Source organism: Neoarius graeffei, chromosome 1 (assembly GCF_027579695.1).
Source record: "Neoarius graeffei isolate fNeoGra1 chromosome 1, fNeoGra1.pri, whole genome shotgun sequence".
Lineage (NCBI taxonomy): Eukaryota > Metazoa > Chordata > Actinopteri > Siluriformes > Ariidae > Neoarius > Neoarius graeffei.
In genome coordinates this window covers 126,705,227-126,727,681 of record NC_083569.1, presented here as the reverse complement: position 1 = coordinate 126,727,681, position 22,455 = coordinate 126,705,227, and the positions used below count along the sequence as shown (strand labels likewise).

General features: G+C 43.5%; 1 protein-coding gene across 1 annotated transcript in view; it reads left to right on the top strand.

Annotated features, from left to right (window-relative positions):
- LOC132883294 (histone-lysine N-methyltransferase PRDM9-like) overlaps positions 1-22,455 on the top strand; it is a 74,828-nt gene that overhangs the window by 22,650 nt on the left and 29,723 nt on the right. Inside the window, exons 2-16 of the mRNA XM_060916730.1 lie at positions 1,208-1,291; positions 1,462-1,558; positions 1,711-1,797; positions 2,041-2,110; positions 2,292-2,395; positions 2,487-2,759; positions 4,326-4,419; positions 4,555-4,622; positions 4,761-4,943; positions 5,066-5,104; positions 5,216-5,341; positions 5,429-5,506; positions 5,621-5,743; positions 15,114-15,285; positions 19,692-19,963. Coding sequence (XP_060772713.1) covers positions 1,466-1,558; positions 1,711-1,797; positions 2,041-2,110; positions 2,292-2,395; positions 2,487-2,759; positions 4,326-4,419; positions 4,555-4,622; positions 4,761-4,943; positions 5,066-5,104; positions 5,216-5,341; positions 5,429-5,506; positions 5,621-5,743; positions 15,114-15,285; positions 19,692-19,963 — 1,782 coding nt within the window. The 5' untranslated portion in view covers positions 1,208-1,291; positions 1,462-1,465. The remainder of the gene's footprint in view (positions 1-1,207; positions 1,292-1,461; positions 1,559-1,710; positions 1,798-2,040; positions 2,111-2,291; positions 2,396-2,486; positions 2,760-4,325; positions 4,420-4,554; positions 4,623-4,760; positions 4,944-5,065; positions 5,105-5,215; positions 5,342-5,428; positions 5,507-5,620; positions 5,744-15,113; positions 15,286-19,691; positions 19,964-22,455) is intronic.

Genomic DNA, 22,455 nt, shown 5'->3' with positions numbered 1-22,455 from the left:
TGAACTTGTAGTTTTTGATTTAAAAAAATTTTTCCAATTTGTAATGCCCATTGTACATGTCTGTTCTTTAACTCAAAATCACCATCTCGATCTTCAAATTGACCGTATGGTATCTGCATTACATGACACAACATCCTGTCCAGATAAAACCTCGTTAGTACACACAACAGTTGAAAGGGAAGTGATGAGTGATGTTGAATGTTGCCTGCTTAATATGCAAGACCTCCTGCTACCATGAGAACATCAGAAGAAAGCTTCAGAGAATTATATGACAGAATTTTTTTCTGGTTTTTTCTGGTTTGCACTTCATTGTAAAGGATTAGAGTATTCAAAGACATGAATAGCAAAAATGCAGAAATATAATACTATAGAGCTCGTTTATATTAAAAGGTGCATTGATTTTTTTTTTTGAAATCATCAAATGTGAATTGATTAAAAACAAGCCTCTTGTACCATTTTAATCATTTTCACCTGGTAGTCCACCAAGAAGGGGAATTTATTTCCAAATACATTGCAACTTTTTGCTGATAAAATTAATGGTTTTGGGGTAAAAAATAAAAAAATAGCCAAAAATCATTAGCCCCTGGAACCCCTGCCCCCCCGGGCCCCGCCCCCCTGGGCCATGGGCCCTGCCCTGGTTTTTTCAGACTTTTTAAATATTTTTCATTCTCATCCCTGGTTTTAACTGTTGGTGTATTTCTAAACAAGAAGATTAAAGATGAAAGCTATATATTTATCTATCTATTCAGACTACATTGTTACATTCTCCTTCTGTCCAGGGAAAACCACATTTCTCCGTGTTTGTTTGATTGTTTGTGATAAACTGTGATTAAATGTCTCTGTATGGACTTAGAAAGAAATTACATTTAAATGTAATATATATGATTTAACAACCAACATTGATTAAATAGAAAAGCGAGCATTTTCATACATGACTACTTTGACTTTTAGTAATTAATGTACATTTTGATGATAAAATCCTGCACATTAGCTTAAGTTAGTAGTATTACTTGTGGTGGTATATTTATAGTGTTGATGTGATTCTTTGTCTTGAGGAAAAAAAATTGTTTACTGATAAGTCAGCAGGCCCTGCTCTGCTCTCTCACAAACGCACATTACAAAAAGTAAACATGTTTAACGTGTCTGTTATGCTGTTGGCTTGTTGCTGACTCAAAGTAACAGAGGGACATTTCTATTTTTATTGCAGGTTTTCTTTGATTGATTGAAGGTTTTGATCATCATCTTCGAGATTCATCGCCCTCAACTCCTCACCCTCAGGACTCCTGGAGCAGTTTGTTTACACACACACCATCACCACATCATCCTTTCTTCCACTCTCAATATTATATTAGGTTATTTTAGATTAGATTAATTTACATTAAGTAGTTAGGTTAAGGTTTAGGTTACTTAACCTATTATCTTTGGAAGAAGTTTTTTTTTTTTTTTTTATTTTCTGTCCAGCAGGATGCCGAGGAAGGGAAGGAGGTCCGAGGCAGCGAGGCGCCGATGGAGGAAGCGCAACCTGGAGGAGCCAACTCCAGTCACTTCCCCCCCGAAGGTATTTACACAGTAGATAAGCTTCTGTGTCACAGTGACAACTGTCTGCATGAAAATAGCAGTAGAAATGTCACATATTGCTTTCTTTTTAACTGCTGAGTTCAGTATGTAACTGCCATGACTTAGATTTCTTTGGTGTTGATGTTTCATCAGACGGTCCAGACGGTGTCCACCCCACTGGACGCAGGGTCCAGGACCAGGGAGACCCACCCCCCCTGCTCTCGAGCTCCAGTCAGCAACGTATGTTCCTATCACAACTCGCACACAAAGATAGTTATTTTAAAGAACGCAGACACAGTGTTTACACTGAGACACTGTCTGAGGTTTAATATGTTTACAGTCACACATCATCTTGTATTTAAAATGTGTTTGTTTGAACTTGTCTGGTTTTATCTTAGCTTTGTTTGATTTAACTATGTTCTTTTTATGTGATGCAAAGTCACCTTGAGTGTTTTGAAAGACACTTATTTTATGTGTCATCAGGTGGTTGGATCTTCACCCCCAGCCCAGCCTTTCGGGAGCCTGGGTGATGTGTGTCCCGAAGTTCGTGCACGTGAGTATCCACCTGTTTTATCCCTAAATGATCAATAAACTAATTCATCATCAATATTAAACTTTTTAAACTGGTTTTCTTTTCTGTACTGTTTTGCTCATATAAACAAATGATTGTTGACATTTCCTGGTTTGTTTTCAATTCAATAATACTGTTATCTGTTTTGTCCTTTACTAAACAGGCCGCGGTACCGGGTTCCGCCATCGGGTGTGGAGGTGGCCAATTTCGAAGCTCACTGGACGGAGCCACAAGTTGGTCATCCCACCGGAGTCTCCTGACAAGAAGGTGTTATTATTGTCCAGTTTATGAAGAAAGTAATTGATCTTGAGAGGGATTAATGATTTTCATGCTAAAGAAATTTTCTTTGTTGTTGCAGTTCATTCTGATTGTCGGGGACTCCCACCTCCGGTCCATCGCAGATGGTTTCACCGTGATGCCAGAAGGAAAGTTTTCTTTTGGTGTCCTGTCGACCTATGGGGCCCACGCCGCTCAGCTGCGGACTGAGGTCCTACATGCTAATGTTCCTCGGTCCCCTGACGCCGTTTGTGTTCTCGCCCCTAGCAACAACCTGACCGCGAGCAGGACCATCGACGAGGCAGCCGTCGATTACGCAAGTTTCCTCACTGCTGTGAGGAGCCGCTGGCCGGAGGTACGTGTTATTTCATGTCTCGCTTGTCCTGTATTCGTAGGACTTTAACAACACTAGAGGTACATTGACTAAAGTCATTGATTAAAGTTATAAATGACATGCGTCTTAATACTGATGCAGGCAAAACATCGGTCCTGGTGTTACTGGACCTCAGTGCAGCTTTTAATACTGTTGATCACAACATACTGCTATATTGACTTGAACACTGGGTTGGGTTGACTGGTAAAGTTATCAATTGGTTAAAATCATAGTTAAAAGATAGAAGCTTCTTTGTTACCATGGGAAATTGTTCCTCAACATCAGTGTCCTTGACCTGTGGTGTCCCCCAGGGGTCGATCCTTGGACCATTTATTATTCAACCTTTGTATGCTCCCACTTGGACAAATTATCAAGAACAACTCAATTTCGTATCACTGCTATGCAGATGACACCCAAATTTACTTTGCTCTATCACCTAATGATTATACCCCCCTTGAATGTCTCTACCAGTGTATCGACCAAATCAACAACTGGAGGTCACAAAATTTTCTCCACCTGAACACAGATAAAACAAAATTACTTCTATTTGGGGAAAAAAGATGAAAGACTCAGGATTACCACTATTCTTGACACAAAGGAGATTAAAACAAAAGATATGGTTAAAAATCTTGGTGTTTTCATTGACAGCGAGCTAAACTTTGACAGTCACATGAAAGCAATCACTAAATCGACATTTTATCACCTAAAAAACATTTCCAAACTAAGAGGACTTGTGTCAAAAAATGATCTGGAAAAACTTATCCATGCCTTCATCTCTAGTAGGGTTGATTACTGCAATGGCCTTTTCACAGGCCTGCCAAAAAAGACCATCAAACGACTTCAGCTGGTTCAAAATGCAGCGGCAAGGGTTCTCACACGAACAAAAAGAACAGAGCACATTACTGCAATTCTAAGGTCCCTTCACTGGCTTCCAGTAAGCTACAGAATTGACTTTAAAGCATTGCTGCTGATGTACAAATCTCTAAATGGTACAGGGCCCAGTTACCTCTCTGATATGTTGCAGCGGCCTAACCCAATCAGATCTACCAGATCGCAGCAGCAAAATTTACTGGTAAAACCTGTTGTTAAAACAAAGTGTGGTGAAGCAGCGTTTAGCTACTATGCAGTACAGCTATGGAACCAACTGCCAGAGGACATCAAAAATGCTCCTGCTGTTGGCAGCTTCAAATCTAGACGAAAGACCAAGCTGTTCTCAGATGCTTTCTGCTAATTGATAAATATCGTCATCTTTACATGTTTTAAACTTTACTTAACTTTTATTCCATTTTATTCTGCTGTTTTCACTGAACTTTCTCTCTTCTTCCCCATTTATTTTATGTAATTTTATTTTCTATTGTTTACTGTTTTGCTTTTACCTCTGTAAAGCACATTGAACTGCCACTGTGTATGAAATGTGCTATATAAATAAACTTGCCTTGCCTTACTCTAAGATTAAACGTATGAGCTTTTAATAAATCATGTGTATTTATTGTAACGTGTGTGATTTTGAATGAAAATGTCAATTGGTAACAAACGTGTTTTCTACAGGTCTTTGTGCTGGATTTCCCCCCCCGTCTGCAGGAGGATGAGACATACCAGGTCCTCCTTCGTCAAGAGTACCACCGCGTGACGGCTCGTATGGGTGTGTAAACATATGTCAATAAAAACAAGAAAAAGAAATGTACTTAAAAATGTCTGTGAAGATATAGTAATGAACATAGTCATAATACATGTGTGGGTGTTGTAATGACATTTTTTTTCTTTTTTATATTTTTAGGTGTGAGGTACGTCTCTGTGGCGGAGCACTTCCCCCTTACGCGCTTGGATCTGTGGAGCAGAGACGGCGTAAGTAGAATATCTATGTGTGACACAAAAGTCTAATTTGCTATAATTTCTTGTGTGCTGATATGAACTAGTCAACACAAGCTACTTTTTTATAGTTGAACTTTGTCTGTAAATGGATTTGTATTGTCATGTCTGCAGATTCACCTGAGCGATCGTGAGGGGATGGGCATCCTTACCCAGCTGCTGTGGACCGCCACGGAGCAGTTCCTGGAGACACCACCACCTCCCCCGGTTTCTCCTAAGCTGGTTGTGAAGAGAGAGGTACGTGCTCCTCTGTCTCCTGACCCCTTCCAGTGGAAGGTCGTTGGTCAGAGCAGCAAGGTTAAAGTTTTTTTTTTTTTTTTTTTTTTTTATTATGTGTTTGTGTACATTTTGGTAAACAGGGTCACAGTTGTAATTAAAAAGCATCTATTTAATCAAATATGTGATGTTAATTTTCCCAGTTGCAGGTTCCTGGTCAGGCCAGCTTGGCTCAGCAGCAAGTGAGTTATTTTTTTTAACAATAAGTTAACTGGTTTATTTAGTATTTAAAGTTTGTATATTTGACCAGACAAATATTGATGCGTATTTGTTTGTTTTTTTGTCTTTCATAGGAGGAGTCCTTCCTCCCACTGAACCCAATGTGGTTCAGTAGCATGATCCTTCGTGCTATGGAGGAGGTGTCTCCTTCTCAGCTGTCTGGTGTGGAGGACTGCAAGTCTCCTCCAGCACGCAAGAAGGTAAATTGATGTCTCTTCTCGGCTGTATTATAAAGTTTCTCCTTGTTCCCTACAGTTACTGATGCTATGTTTTTTTTGACTTTGCAGGTGGCCTCCCCAGCGGCAGCCAGGCGTCGTAGGACCGCGGAGAGATGCCCCCCCCACCGCCAGTCTCCTGTGAACAACGTATGTCACACAACTGACACACACAGTCAGTGTTTACAGTTGACACGGTGTCTTCATGGAGACATAACTAGACTCTGTCTGAATTTTAATATATTTGTTCTCATCTGTCAACAGCTGGTTGGATCCCCTCCAGCCAGGCTGTCACAGAGACTGCAGGACGACGCCCCCTCCAGCCCGGTTCCACGGTCCAGGACCACGGATGGACCAGCCCCCCACACCCAAACTTCAGTGACCAACGTATGTAAAATTTCCCATTCATTTCAATGGGAGAAGGTGAAAAAAATCGCACATTTTCAACGTTTTTCAAACATCCGCTGCTCTGGCATGCTTTCACTTAGAGACATGATTCAAACTTCAAAACGGAGACAAAATTCTCCTGTGTGGATGTGGCATTCAACTTTTTTGCTAGGTTGTATATTTTTTGATCAGTCACAGATCAATTCTGGAGAAATCCAGACTTTATAATGAGTGTCTATGCAGTCGAGCTAGAGTGTACACAGCTTTAAAAAAATGCTCTTCATTTCTCATTAAAACTGTTTTCAGCCACAAATTTCACTCTACACATATAATTTTCTCAAAAGTTGGAGTCACACTTGTCTTGATTCACACAATGTGTCTACCTGAATGATAGGATTTACATTTTCTGCACGAGAAGCCTCAAAGTGACAGGTTCACAGCCCAACTGCCCAATTGACTCCCATTATAATCCCGACAGCGATTTTACTACAAAATCAGAAATGTCAGTTGTTTTCAACTTGCTCTATTGTCCACATTTTTTACACTAGGGACAAAAAAGATTACATCAGTGTGTTGAGAGCCTTGTTGCACTCAATGTGAAAGAATTTTGTGAATACCTCCTTTCGTTTTCATGTAAATCACCGTTGTTCGGAGAAGAAAATTTGAGAAAAAGCTCTCTTTGCCTGTAATATTATGTCTCTGCTCTGCACCTGAGCACTGTCACCAAGGCAACCAGCTCCAGTCAGGGAGCAGATGGGGGAGGGGCTGCTCTCTCTCTCTCTCTCTCTCTCTCTCTCTCTCTCTCAAACACACACATGATCATAGCATCGGAGCATCATAGCAAGTCACACATTCACACAGTACAGTACAACTCCTGCAATAGCGACTGCAACGCCCACTGCATCACTCTCACGATTTCCCACAGGGGAATTGTCTAGTTAGTGATGCAGTGCTATGCATTGCAAACTACTGACTCCCATACAGTTAGGTCCATATATATTTGGACACTGACACAAATTTTGTTTTTTTTACCTGTTTACTGAAACATATTCTAGTTATATAATGGACATGGACATAAAATCCAGACTTTCAGCTTTCATTTGAGGGTATCCACATTAAAATTGGATGAAGGGTTTAGGAGTTTCAGCTCCTTTACATGTGCCACCCTGTTTTTAAAGGGACCAAAAGTAATTGGACAATTGACTCAAAGGCTATTTCATGGGCAGGTGTGGGCAATTCCTTCATTATGTCATTCTCAATTAAGCAGATAAAAGGCCTGGAGTTGATTTGAGGTGTGGTGCTTGCATTTGGAAGATTTTGCTGTGAAGAAAACATGCAGTCAAAGGAGCTCTCCATACAGGTGAAACAAGCCATCCTTTAGCTGCGAAAACAGAAAAAACCCATCCGAGAAATTGCTCAATATTAGGAGTGGCAAAATCTACAGTTTGGTACATCCTGAGAAAGAAAGAAAGCACTGGTGAGCTCATCAATGCAAAAAGACCTGGACGCCCACAGAAGACAACAGTAGTGGATGATCGCAGAATATTTTCCATGGTGAAGAGAAACCCCTTCACAACAGCCAACCAAGTGAACAACACTCTCCAGGAGGTAGGCGTATCAATATCCAAATCTACCATAAAGAGAAGACTGCATGAAAGTAAATACAGAGGGTTCATTGCACGGTGCAAGCCACTCATAAGCCTCAAGAATAAAAAGGCCAGATTGGACTTTGCTAAAAAACATCTAAAAAAGCCAGCACATTTCTGGAAGAACATTATTTGGACAGATGAAACCAAGATCAACCTCTACCAGAATGATGGAAAGAAAAAAGTATGGCAAAGGCGTGGTACAGCTCATGATCCAAAGCATACCACATCATCTGTAAAACACAGTGGAGGCAGTGTGATGTCTTGGGCATGCATGGCTGCCAGTGGCACTGGGTTACTAGTATTTATTGATGTGACACAAGACAGAAGCAGCCGGATGAATTCTGAGGTATTCAGAGACGTACTGTGTACTCAAATCCAGCCAAACTGATTGGTTGACGTTTCATAATACAGATGGACAGTGACCCAAAACATATAAAGCAAAAGCAACCCAGGAGTTTATTAAAGCGGATTATTATATTATAAAGTGGATTATTCTTGAATGGTCAAGTCAGTCACCTGATCTCAACCCAATTGAGCAGCATTTCACTTGTTAAAGACTAAACTTCAGACAGAAAGGCCCACAAACAAACAGCAACTGAAAAACGCTGCAGTAAAGGCCTGGCAGAGCATTAAAAAGGAGGAAACGCAGCGTCTGGTGATGTCCATGAGTTCAAGACTTGAGGCAGTCATTGCCAACAAAGGGTTTTCAACCAAGTATTAGAAATGAACATTTTATTTACAATTATTTAATTTGTCCAATTACTTTTGAGCCCCTGAAATGAAGGGATTGTGTTTAAAAAAATGCTTTAGCTCCTCACATTTTTTGCAATCGTTTTGTTCAACCCACTGAAAGTCTGAACTTCAACTGCATCTGAATTGTTTTGTTCAAAATTCATTGTGGTAATGTACAGAACCAAAATTAGAAAAATGTTGCCTCTGTCCAAATATTTATGGACCTAACTGTATATGGGAGTCAGTAGTTTGCAGTGCAAAGCACAGCAAACTCTTGTTCTTCTGCGTGTTTCTTCTTATTCATCTTGCGTACAAATTTCGATTTTGAATAACCCAATAACCGTACATCGCACACAGACAAACAATATATCAAAACGTGCAGCTCGATTGGACTCGCTATGCTATTACTTTGTTCATCATTCTACTTCGCGAAAAAATCACGCAAAATTTCCCATTCATTTCAATGGGAATAAATGAAAAAAAAATGGCACATTTTTATCGTTTTTCAAACATCCGCTGCTCTGGCATGCTTTCACCTAGAGACATAATTCAAACTTTAAAATGGAGACAAAATTCTCCTGTGTGGATCTGGCATTCAACTTTTTTTGCTAGGTTCTATACTTTTTGATCAGTCACAGATCAATTACCATGATCAATTCTGGAGAAATTCAGACTTTATACTGAGTGTCTATGGTGTTGCACTTCAGTGAAGGTGATCCAGTTAGAGTGTAGACAGCTTGAAAAAAAAGCTCTAAATTTCTCATTTAAACTGTGTTTTCAGCCACAAATTTCACTCTCTGTAATGGAAATTTCTAATAAACACTTCAGAACGCTTAGCAGTCGTCTTTTCAGTTATTTATTATAGTAGATCATATAAACCGATATATAAAATAGGAAGGGAAAGAAGAGAAGATACCACTTCTGATGCCGAGAGTACGCACACTCTGAGTTGTGTTTTAGGAATGTTATCTATCCTCTGAAGGCATTTGCTCACTGCTTGTGTCTTCACGTGATTGGCTCAAGACTTTCTGTGAAGTTTTACTAATGAGTGCACCTGGCATGCTTTGGTACGTGTAGGCAGATGCAAGTTAGGGAGAGCTCAAGCTCCCTGCTTATCACCACTGAAGTCAGGAAAGGTGGTTACATCATGAGAAGATGCGTAGTTAGGACGAACTCAAGCACCCTGCTCATTACCACCAAGGCCACAGAAAAGCGATTACAACATTGGAAAAAACATCTTTCTCAGTATATTAGGCCACTTGAGCTCTACACACAGAAACCCAGAGAATAGGAATGTTCATCCACTAAATTTCCCTCACATTCTCCCCCCTTTTTATCCTACAGGATAATAATTGCTAAAGGAAAAGAAATGTACCCAATTTCAGTGATGAGAGTTCCCAGAGAGATTCGACTTAACACGTCATTGAGTGTACAGGGATAATGCTAAGGCTGTTTTGTAAGACATGGGCGTCTTAAGTTAACGTTAGCAAGCTATATACATAGATCAGAAATAATAGAACAGGAAATTCCCTCACACACTCCACACAATTTTCTCAAAAGTTGGAGTCACACTTGTCTTGATTCACACATTGTGTCTACCTAAATGATAGGATTTACAGTTTTTGCACAAGAAGCCTCAACGTGACAGGTTCACAGCCCAACTGCTCCATTGACTCCCATTATAATCCCGACAGTGCTTTGACGAAAAAATCAGAAATGTCAGTTGGTTTCAACTGGCTCTGTTGTCCACAATTTTTACACTGGGACAAAAAAATTACGTCAATGTCTTCATGAGAGCCTTGTAGCGCTCAGTGTGAAAGAATTTTGTTTTCGTGTAAATCACTGTTGTTTGAGGAGAAGAAAATCTGAGAAAAAGCTCTCTTTGCCTGACGATACCGTCATTGTAAGTTTGTTACGCAATAATGAATACAGCCATGGTCCAGTCTTGGAGGATTTTATTAGGTGGTGTGATCTATCTTTCTTGGTGCTTAATACATCCAAAACAAAGGACATGATTATTGATTTTTAGAAATCAGACTCCAAACCATGATCCCACAGTCATCAAGGGCCAATCTGTTGAACGCGTGGATAATTACAAGTATCTTGGGATTGTCATTGATGATAAATTGACTTTTAACAAGAACTGCGAAGCAGTATGCAAGAGCGGTTGTTTATGTTCGGAAATTGTTCCGTTTTAACATTGATAAAACTATGCTGACCCTATTTTATCGTGCTTTTATTGAGTCATTGTTATCTTTGGCCTTCGTGTCTTGGTTTGGTAATCTGTCACTACAGGACAAAAACTCCCTGAACCAAATAAATGGGTTGGGTGGCTAATTGGGAAGCTTCAACCCACCATGTCTTCCCTTTATGACAGAGTTACAACATAAAGCTACTTCTATTCTTAAAGATGGCTCACACCCTTTGCATGGTGAGTTCCAGCTCCTTTGCTCTGGTCATCGTTTTGGGGTCCCTAAGGGAAGGACAAAACAGTACAGAAAGAGCTTTGTACCAACAGCAATTGTATTGCTGAACAGTAAGGCCCAGAGGTGAATAATTTTGTTCATGCTGAACAATTGATGATGAAGTACTTTTTAAAGATCACACTTTTAAGGATTGTATATGTTAGGATGTGTGTACTGTTGTCATTTTGTATTGGGATCGCTGAATTCCTGCCTGCACAATGAATTTACCAGTCCTATGGTATGGTACAAATAAAGAAACCTTGGACCCACCCTCCATTCTCAAACTGCCGCTAGGCCATGTCCCTACTGCCACATACCCCCACCGGTCGACTCGGGCTGGGGAGCCATCCATCCTGCAGTGGACTCCCCCTTCAATGGAACAGGAAGTCTGCCACCACCATCTGTGCCCCGGCCTGTGGACCACCTCGAATGTAACCATGTAACCTCCTGGAGGGTGAGATACCAATGGGTGATCCGCACATTGGCATCCGTCATGCGGTGGAGTCACTGGAGGGGCACGTGGTCCGAACAGAGAGTGAAAGGGCACCCCAACAGGTAGTATTGGAAGGTGAGGACCGCCCACTTGATGGCCAGGCACTCCTTTTTAATGGTGCTGTACATACTTTCGCGCATCGAGAGCTTGCAGCTGATTTACAGTTCCTTGCTCTCCACCTTCTGGTACAAAACGGCCTCCAGCCGTCTGTCTGTAAAATGAAGGGGAGAGAGAAGTCAGGGGAGTGTAAAAGTCCCCCACCCACGACACACACTGCAGCTTTTACCTTGGTGAAAGCCTGTTGGCACTGCTCCGTCCACTGGACCGGATCTGGTGCTCCCTTTTTAGTGAGATCAGTCAGTGGGCTGGTGACATCTGAATTAGAGGTCTGCGCTGGTCGGATTTTTCAGTCCCGCTCCCGCCCGCATTGTGCAGTCCCGCTCCCGCCCGCAAAGAATTATGATTTTCAGTCCCGCTCCCGCCCGTGCCTGCCATATTTTGTCCCGCTCCCGCCCGCAAAGAATTATGATTTTCAGTCCCGCTCCCGCCCGTGCCTGCCATATTTTGTCCCGCTCCCGCCCGCAAATCCCGCATGATGCAGACGTTCGCGTTATTTCTCAGGAAAGTTCTTGTCTTGACACAGCGTGATGGTGCCCCGCCCCCTACTTTGAGTGGATTTGAGCATAAATATCTACAGCTCACGTTCACGTTTATTATTTACCTTGTTTCTGAATTCAGCATGTAGTGTCTCTAATAATAATAATAATAATAATAATAATAATAATTGGTGCTGTCAAGCGATTAAAATATTTAATCGCGAATCACACATTTTTATCATATGAGAAACCATTGTAATTCTCTGATCAGCATAAAGTGAATGGGCTTGCTTTGTACCAATGGTGTGTGTTTTTTATTGCAAAGCAGAGCTAGTAAGAGAAGTGACTTGATTTACTGCTTGAGTTAGTCTACAACTCTAATCAGAGAGACAGGTTACACAGTGACGGTAGGCTTGACTCAATGCTATCCCAGAAATCCTTCCTGTAATATGCAAATTTGGCCGCCTCTGATTGGACAGCCAAATTTGCATATTACAGGAAGGATTTCTGGGATAGCATTGAGTCAAGCCTACCGTCACGGTGTAACCTGTCTCTCTGATTAGAGTTGTAGACTAACTCAAGCAGTAAATCACTTCACTCATGGTTCTCTTGCTAGCTGGGTGTGAACTGCGAGTCATTTGAGTGATCAAAGGATTTCCCATTAGGGTGATCAATGGCAAATTTAAGATTCCATTCCTCACTCAATCTGGCAATCTGACACTCTCTGCAAATTTGGGCATCTTAAAATGTTTTTATTAATGCCAAATAAAATATCCAGCACAAATTATATATGATAGACATAAATAAATAATTTATAAATTTTATCTCAAACACGTTTTTAGTTAGCGGGACTGCAGCTTATCACCGCTCCCACCCGCGCCACATATGTGCAATCCCGCCCGCACCCGCAGTGAGCTTTCAAAATTTGTCCCGCCGCACTGCTTTGCGGCGGGTCCCCCAGGACTCCCGCGGGAGTGCAGGGCTCTAATCTGAATAATTAGGCATGAACCTAGGATAGTAGCCAGCCAGCCCCAGGAACTGCCTCACCCCCTTTTTGGTCTTGGGCCTCGGGCAAGCCGCAATCGCAGCAGTCTTGTCAATTTGGGGATACACCTGCCCATGACCCAGATATCGTACTTCCACCCACCCAATTGCATGTTTTTTTTTTTTTTTTTGGGTTAGCTGTGAGACCCACATGCCTCAGTGACTCTAGGACAGCCCTAAGGTGTTCAAGGTGCCGAGGCCAATCATTGCTGTATGTGATAATGTCGTCAAGGTACATTGCCACATAGGCAGTGTGGGGATGGAGGATATTCTCCATGAGCTGCTGGAATGTGGCGGGAGCCCCAAATAACCCAGAAAGAAGCTTGACAAACTGGTGTAATCCAAACGGTGTGGAAAAGGCCATTTTCTCTCAGGATAGAGGAGTCAAGGGGATCTGCCAATATCCCTTTGTTAATTCCAGTGTCGAATAAAAGTGAGCAGCATCTAACCGATCAAGCAATTCATCAATGCGAGGCATTGGGTATGTGTCGAATTTAGACACCACGTTGACTTTTTCCTATAGTTTACAAAGAACCGGATCGATCTATCAGTCTTGGGTACCAGGACCACCGGGCTGCTCCAGTCACTGTGTGATTCCTCAATCACAGACGTGGAAGGAGAATACGGGAGGACATCACTGGTGCGGTGGGCCAGCTGTGGGGAGCCAGCCCCCGTCTCTGTGGTGGGGGAATGGGGTGGGGACGAGAAGAGGCGACCCATCCGCCTGCTGTCGGAACCGGCATCAGATGGCCCTCCACCAACTTGATGGCTTGCTCCAGGGACGCTGAGCGATGGCGCTGGACCCAGTCTGCCGTTCCTTCTAGGAGTTGAGTGATAAACTGTTCCAGTGTCACCAGATCGATGATCCTGTTGGTGTCATGGTCTTCCACCCTCAGCCGCTATTGGTCGAATGCGAACGGCCGGCTGACCTCCTCCAATGTCCGTGTCCAGAAGCACTGGCGATGTTGTTCCGGAGAGTGGCCGACACACTGCAGGATGACTCTCTTCAGGTCGGTGTATATGAGCTGGCTGCCGGCGGCGAGCTGCTGTGTGGCGGGCTGTGCCTCGCCAGTCAGGAGCAAAAGTAGGCATGCTGCTCGACTGGCCACCCCCACACTTCGGCTGCTGGCTTGAAGTGAGCAATTAAAGCCTTCTGGATCGTTGTACGGGCCCATCTTTGTGAGAGTGCTGTGGGGAGGGTCCGCTGCGGTCGAGGTCCCCGACAACACAAGCAGATGCCGGAACGCTTGGCGATCTTCCTGCTGGGCCAGTATCAAGGCTTCAAAGCATTGCTCTTGTTCCTTCCGGAGAGCGGTCAGCGCTTGATTCTGGTTCTGCTGGGCAGTAGCGAGGGCATGGATGAGATCCTTCAATGAGGAAGACTTCATGTGATGGTTCCCTTCTGTACTCCCGGGTTTCGGCACCACTCTAATACGTCCCTCATGTGGATGGAGTACAGAAGCATGGCAGGCGAGAGATGACGTTCTCACACACCTTTTTTATTTTCGTGTTGTTTTTCAGCTTTAACGTCCGTTTAGGTACACAGACGTGTGCGTACACACAGTTGTGTTTTGGTCTGAGGAAATCTCTTCTCTCTGCTCTCTCCCTTTTTTTCTGTTCTCCACAGTCACTGCAACACACACACACACACACACACACACACACACACACACACACACACGCGCGCATTTAATTGACAACAGGTGCATTGACTTTGCCACTCACCTTCCCTGGCCCCGCCCTACGTTCACAAACTGACACTAAGCCATGCCCCCACTGCCACAAATGCGTTTGAAGTTCTTCATACTAACTGTCCAGGTTTTTGTGTCATGCCGAGATAATCATTATAAAGAATCACGATGCCTCCTCTGCCAGTTAGACGAGGCTGGTGTATATAACTGCAACCAGGAGGACTAGTTTCATTTAATGCTGCAGACTCCTTTGGTTTAATCCATGTTTCTGTTTAAACACAGTATATTAAACTGCTGATCAGTAAGAAGTTCATTAACAGTTCGTGCTTCAGACATAAGAGAGAAAATATTTAAGTCTTACCTTTTACAGTAGGTCAAAGGTGCTGGCAGCGGCTGTACAGTCAGTATGATCTAATTTTATATTAATTAGATTATTAGAACAAACTCTGAGTATTTCTACTTTTTTGTATAGCTCGGGGAACAGGCACAGTCTCAATGTAATGAATCCTGTGTGATGACTCTGTGCAGGTAGCAGACAGACGGTTTAGCCTGTCCGTCTGCTCCCTGGCCTTGGCTCTGGATTGTCGTGGATTAACTAGGCCTGTTCTGAGACTATGAGCTACGCTGCGAGAAATGAGAGCAGCATCTTCCTGGGTGGGATGGATACCGTCCCGCCCTAACAGATTTGTTTGATCTTTAGCTGTGTGAGGACATGAAAACAGAGACATCCATGGATGGAGAGACTTCAGAAGCCTGTGTGAAGAAAGAGGAGACGCTGGAGCTGAATATCTACAGCTATGGAGACGATCTCGACAACCCACCTGAAGGTCTCTCCGTTAAAGTGGAAGATCCTGATGATAAAGACTATCTCTGTAAGACATTAGGCCACTCTGGTGCTCAGTAACACTCACTGTTTATTCTACCCTGCACACAATCTGGTGCACTAAAAGTGCAATACAGTACTTTTGGCATGTAGCCTCAGTCTCTCTTATTTTAATCAACAAATTTGACATTGAAATTTAGATTTTTTATTGATTAAAGTATGAACTTTGTTTATAGAGCGTGTAACATGGTAGCAAGGAGTGAGAGAAACTTTGTTTGTTTATTTATTTTAAATACTTTAGTTGTTATAAACTGAGGATGTTAACCTGAACAAAAAAAGCATGGAATATCACACGATGGGTGTGTATTAAAAAAAAATCTATGCTGCGTGGTTTTATTTTCATATTACAGCATGGCCCAAAATGTATGATTCCCCTCAAACCATAGTGATTTGCTTGTTATTGCAATTTTTAATTTATTAATGAATGACACATTCAATGTTTAATTTGTTTCTGTTTACATTTAGTGTTGCAGAATGTCTGTCATTCTCTCCAGCCACTCCTGTGTTTTATTCTGAGACAAAAAAAAAATGTGGGATGTCGTGTGACCTGAGAAACCAGAAAGCAGAAAGTCCTCTGTCCTGAAGACTCTTCCATCTTGGGGAAATTTACTGACTGATACCTGGGTCTCCTTCCATAAATGTTAAATAAATGTGTCGTAACGTCTTCACCACATTAGAAGATTATAGGTTCCCCCCCCCCCCCCCCTTCTTCCAACCGTTTGTCGTCCAGTGTGGTCACCTGCTAGTATCCACCCACTAGCCAGGTCTCTCGAACCATGTGAGTGAAGGCTAAAACGTACTTCCTCCAAGACATGTAAAGCCATCAAACTCCTCTTTTTCAATTGCAGCTCATGCTGTGTCACATGATAGCAAAACACACCTGGAGGACAGTGCTATGTGCTCTGTTCCCCACATGCATAAGCTCGCAGAAGATCCCAGCCAGCTGCGATTTAATAGGGGACAGAGAGTATGCCCCTCATTATGCCTCTGGAATGGAATGTTCAGTCAGAGACAGTGGGTATGAGAAACAGGAGTCCAAATATACGGATTTCGGGGCATCACAGTGGCGCAGCTCCGGGGTCCTGGATTCGATTTTAAGCTCGGGTTGCTGTCTGTGTGAAGTTTTGCAAGTTCTCCGCCCCGTTGGACTGCGTTGGACTATTTATTTATTTACTTACTTTCTTACTTACTGTGTGGACAGAAGAAGAAGAAACTTATTTGTCACATGCACACTTCAAGCACAGTGAAATTCATCCTCTGCATTTAACCCATCGGAAGCAGTGAACACGCGCGCACACACCCAGAGCAGTGGGCAGCCACACCAGAGTGCCCGGGGAGCAGTCAGGGATCAGGTACCATGCTCAAGGGCACCTCAGCCCAAGGCCGCCCCACGTTAACCTAACTGCATGTCTTTGGACTGTGGGGGAAACCGGAGCACCCGGAGGAAACCCACACAGACATGGGGAGAACATGCAAACTCCACACAGAAAGGCCCTCGCCGGCCGCTGGGTTCGAACCCAGAACCTTCTTGCTGTGAGGCAACCGTGCTAACTACTACAACACCGTGCCGCAGTTAATTTTGTTTGCACGTGCATGTGATTTTCATAACAAATTTGGGAAATTCTGTTCCCCAGAAGATAAGCAAATAAGTAGCTGAATTTAAAACAACCCTGACCAGGCAAGTCCTAAGAGAATACTGTAAATACATCATGCAGTGCCAGAGTCATGTTAATGAACATTCGTTTTATTTTGCCCTGCAAGCTTTGTATCTGACCATTTGTTTACTCCCACAAGCAAGTAAAAAAACTCATATTTGTATCCAGTACTGGCACAAAATATGGAAATGCCTAGGAAAAGATCGATTTTTGCATACTTAATCCATGCAAATGACATCAGAATCTGCACTGAAGGCAACTGAAATACATTATGAAGATACAGACACCTTTTAACCACAATTTTATACTTTACCCATGAAAATACTAGCAGTTTTGGCCATCATTGTGTGATAAACATCATAAAAATATTGGAAATAGTATCTCTTTTTTTTGTTTAGTTTAGCCCCAAAAACCACCTTAATCACTCCTTGTTGGGCAATCCTACCATGATATGCTAATTATTCCACAGGTGAAAACCATTAACTAAATCATGTGGTCTCTACAAATAATTCATTAGAAAAAGTATTTATCCTCTGACTACAGCCAGGCAACAGGCAGAAATGGCATTAGAGAGAGAAACTACAGAAGAGCAGCGTATTAGGATGAAAGTTTTGCAGGAGGAGGGCCATTCATAATGATCCATAGCAAAGAAACTGCATGTGACCCACAGTGCTGTCTGAAAATGCCTCAAGCATCACCAGAAGACTGGGAACTTCAAGAACATTTCAGGCAGAGGAAGGAAGACAAAGTTGACTAAAGCTGATGTCCAGTACCTCAAAACTACATCCCTACGAGAGAGGAAGAAATCCAGCAAGGAACTGGCACAGGACCTCCAAGATGCTACAGGCAAGGATGTCTCCCCACACCTGGTTAGGAAGATGCTCTCAGCAGAAGGCCTCAAAGGTCATGTGTCAGTGTGCAAAACTTTTGTTGAGAGGTGGAAATAAGCAGAAGAGACTTAACTGGGCAAAAATTCACAGGAGTTGGACTTCTGAGCAGTGGAAAAGGGTCATGTTCTCAGATGAGAAGAAATTTTGAATTATTTGGCAACGCTATGCAACAGTAAGGCCCAATCCCAATTCTAATTTCTACCCCTACCCCTCCGCCTTCCCCTCCGCCTTCCCCTTGGCCCTTCCCCTTGAAACTGAGCTACAAGGGATAGGGCTTGAAATTCAACCCTTACGTATTGGGATAGCCCTTCAACGATCGCATACATCATCGCGTACCTCCGTCAGCGTTTACGTTAGCGAAACGCGACGCGTCATTGGCTGCGACCAGCCGCTACAGTCAGAGCCAGAGGCAGAAATCTCTGCTGGCAGGGTGTGATTTGTTAACTAACACCACTGAATGGGATATCTTTGGCGCTTCGTGCACCACATCCGACAGAATGAGGTGTCAGAACACTCATGTAAACAATAAAAGCGAGAATAACAGAACAAAACGTACGCAGTAAAGCAACCGAAAACAATACTCACTCCCAAAGCTTTTTAGCAGCAGCTTGGATTTCAGAAATCGCTGCTCATTCTCAGCTCGAAAGCGAATCAAGCGGCGTGTTTCCTCTGGATAACAACTTAAAACACGTAAATAATGGAGAAAATACATTTATGACAATCTTTCCCCGCGGGAACCGCCATCTTTATGAAATCCGCATGAAATCTCGCTGAAATCCGCATGGCATTGTGGGAAATCACTCAAACCCCTTCGTTCGGAGTCTGCTCCAGGAAAATCTCCGTTTGGAGGGGTACAGAAGCCCTACGCCTTCCCCTACCCCTCCGCGTTAACTGGGATTGGGACACCCCTACCCCTTCACGTGAACGCGCAAAATGGAGGGGAAGGGCTAAGGGGTACGTCCAAGGGGTGAAATGGGATTCGGCCTAAGTCAGGTGCAGAAAGGGAGAGAGATGCAAGGCAAACTGTATTTCTCCCACAGTAAAACATGGCGGAGGGGTCCTGCAAGTATGGGGAGCCATCACCTACAATGGAGTTGGTCATCTCTACAAAATAGATGGGACCCTCACTGCTGACAAGTACAGACGAATCCTTATCCATCATGCTGTGGCTTCTGGAAGAGCTCTCATTGGCAACAACTTTTATCTTCCAGCAAGATAATGACCCAAAACACACAGCCAGGATGGTTAAACAGTATTTACAAAACAAAGAACAAGATGGCAGCTTGGCAGTTCTTGATTGGCCAGCCCAAAGTCCTGACATGAATATGATTGAGCAAGTCTGGAACTACATGGAGCGAGAGAAGTTGAAAAGGGCTCCTTCAAACCTGCCACAGCTCTGGGAAGTGTTGCAAGATATATGGAGATCAATTCCACTTGATTTTATTCATAAACTTTATGATAGCATGCCAAATCATGTCAGTGCACTTCAGTGTCAAGGGGTTCCATACCAAATATTGATAATATTTTAGAATGATTTACTCTGGTTACTTGTAACATTGTTATGATGAAAATGTTTAGTTTATTAAGAGAACTTGAGAACAAAAGGTCAAATTGTGGTGTTTTGTCATTTTGGTAGGTGTTTCCATATTTTTTGCCAATACTGGTACTTTGTTGTGTCCTGTTTGATCCCAGTCCTGATGGACACCTAGTCTCAACCAGATGCTCAGTGAACCTTACTGGCAAGCTTTCTTAGGATAATCTTTATACAGTGCTAATGTACCGTATATGGTCTTAGATAGACACACACATTTGGGCCTCATTTCTTCCTGTTGTGTTTTCTCTACTCCCAGACTGTGAAGTTTGCAAATCCTTCTTCCTCAACAAATGCAAGGTTCATGGACCACCCCTCTTCATCCCCGATACTCCTGTTCCCATGGGAGTCCCTGACCGAGCCAGACAAACACTTCCTCCTGGGCTAGAAATCCAGAAGTCCAGTATTCCTGATGCAGGCCTGGGAGTGTTTAATAAGGGGGAGACTGTTCCAGTAGGTGCACACTTCGGCCCCTGCCAGGGAGAGCCGGTGAACAGAGAAGAAGCCAAGAACAGTGGAGACTCCTCGGTTGTGAGTTTGTCATAAATTTTATTATAAAGATTGTATATTTTTATGTAACAAAATATGATGAGTAGATGAAGGTAGCTCCAATTTAATATCAATTTCCTCTTGCAGATATGTGGAGTAGTGGTGTAAATCCAGGGATGAGAATTTTCTGCCGATTGGCGGATTTCCGACTTTTTCAGACCAAAATGATCGTTTTTGAGATCGATGTAAATCCGTTGAGAAATTTGTTTTTTTTTGGGGGGGGGGTTATGATTAACGATCTGTGGTCCACCTTATAACGCAGACATCCCAAGTCTCCCGGAAGTTCCGTGAGTCTCCTGCATATTGATAGAAGCGAGCAAGAGCGTGCGCGCGCAACATTAAGGTCTGCATCACGCATCTTAGAATGAGCGCGCGCGAGGGGGTGTGCGAGGGAGACTGTGTGCAGTGTTGCCAGATACTGCTGACGTTTTCCAGCCCAAAATATGTTCAAAACCTGCCAAAATGCACTTAAAACCACCCAATCTGGCAACACTGCCTGTGTGCCTGTTCATGTAGCGCATGCCAGACAAAGAGCATCTTGATTGGGTTACTCAGCAAAATAAGCCAATCAGCTTTTAGTGTGGGCGGGCTTTTATCTCTTTTCTCGAAGACCGGAGTTTTCAGTTGAGTCAGTGCAGCCTACAGGATCGGCATGGCAGAGAGAGAGCGGGCGTCCCAAAAAATATATATCAATTACATGTCATAAGTGTGTATCTTTTATAAAAGGGGTTAGCTTATCTAATGTAGCATGTTGGGGAGAATCATAGTATCATCAGGCCCGTTTCAAGCTATTTGGGGACCCTAGGCAAAGGGGGATCTGGGGCCCATAATTATCCCCCCCCTCAACGAAAGGTCTTATGGCCGCCTACCCACTGAAGACTTAATAAATAAACATCACACATTGTAATCATTCTTCCGATTTTTACTTAATAAATGAACTCTTTACATTATTATAAATAATTATCAAACCCAATTAAACACAAGAATATACAAAATACACACACACACACACACACATAAAAAAAAAATCTCCTTCTCACCCTCGGCGGGGGGGGTGGTATCCATGTCATCCTCAAGCTCGGGTCCTCTACAAGAGGCCTGGGAGTTTGAGGGTTCTGCGCAGTATCTTCGATGTTCCTAGGACTGCGCTCTTCTGGACTGAGGCTTCAGATGTTGTTCCTGGGATTTGCTGGAGCCACTCTCCCAGTTTGGGGGTTACTGCCCCAAGTGCCCCCACTACCACGGGGACCACGCAACCCTTGACCTTCCACATCCGTTCCAGCTGCTCTTTCAACCCTTGATACTTCTCAAGTTTCTCATGTTCCTTCTTCCTGATGTTGGCGTCAGCTGGGATCGCCACATCTATCACCACCACCCTCTTCTGCTCTTTGTCCACCACCACTATGTCTGGTTGGTTAGCCAGGATCTGTTTGTCAGTCTGGAAGCTGAAGTCCCACAGAACCTTGGCCCTGTTGTTCTCAGCCACCTTCTGTGGTATGGCCCATTGGGACTTGGGTACTTCTATTCCATACTGGTTGCAGATGTTCCTGTATACTATCCCAGCCACTTGGTTGTGCCTCTCCATGTACGCTGATCCAGCTAGCATCTTACACCCTGCTACTATGTGCTGGACTGTTTCAGGGGCTTCTTTGCACAGTCTGCATCTTGGGTCTGATCTACTCTTGTAGATCCTGGCCTCTATGGCTCTTGTGCTTATGGCCTGTTCTTGTGCTGCCATGATTAGTGCCTCTGTGCTGTCTGTCAGTCCTGCATTATCCAGCCACTGGTAGGATTTCTTGATATCAGCCACTTCCTCTATCTGACGGTGGTACATGCCATGTAGGGGTTTGTCCCTCCAGGTTGTCTGTTCCTCCTCCTCCTCTGCGCTCTCATCAGGGTTCTGCTGCCTGAGACATTCACTTAGCAGTTCATCCTTTGGGGCCATCTTTCTGATGTATTCTCGGATTTTCGATGTTTCATCCTGGACCGTGGTCTTGACGCTCACTAGCCCTCGGCCTCCCTCTTTCCGCTTAGTGTATAGTCTCAGGGTGCTGGACTTGGGGTGGAACCCTCCATGCATGGTGAGGAGCTTTCTAGTCTTGATATCTGTGGCTTCTATCTCCTCCTTTGGCCAGTTTATGATACCAGCGGGGTATCTGATGACTGGTAGTGCGTACATGTTGATGGCTCGGACCTTGTTCTTACCATTCAGCTGACTTTTCAGGACCTGCCTTACTCTCTGGAGGTATTTGGCTGTGGTTGACTTCCTTGTGGCCTCTTCATGGTTTCCATTAGCCTGTGGGATGCCAAGGTACTTGTAGCTGTCTTGGATATCACCTATGTTGCCCTCTGGTAGGTCAATCCCCTCAGTTCGGATCATCTTGCCTCTCTTTGAGACCATCCGGCCACACTTGTCCAATCCGAATGACATCCCTATGTCATCGCTGTAGATCCGGGTGGTGTGGATCAGCGAG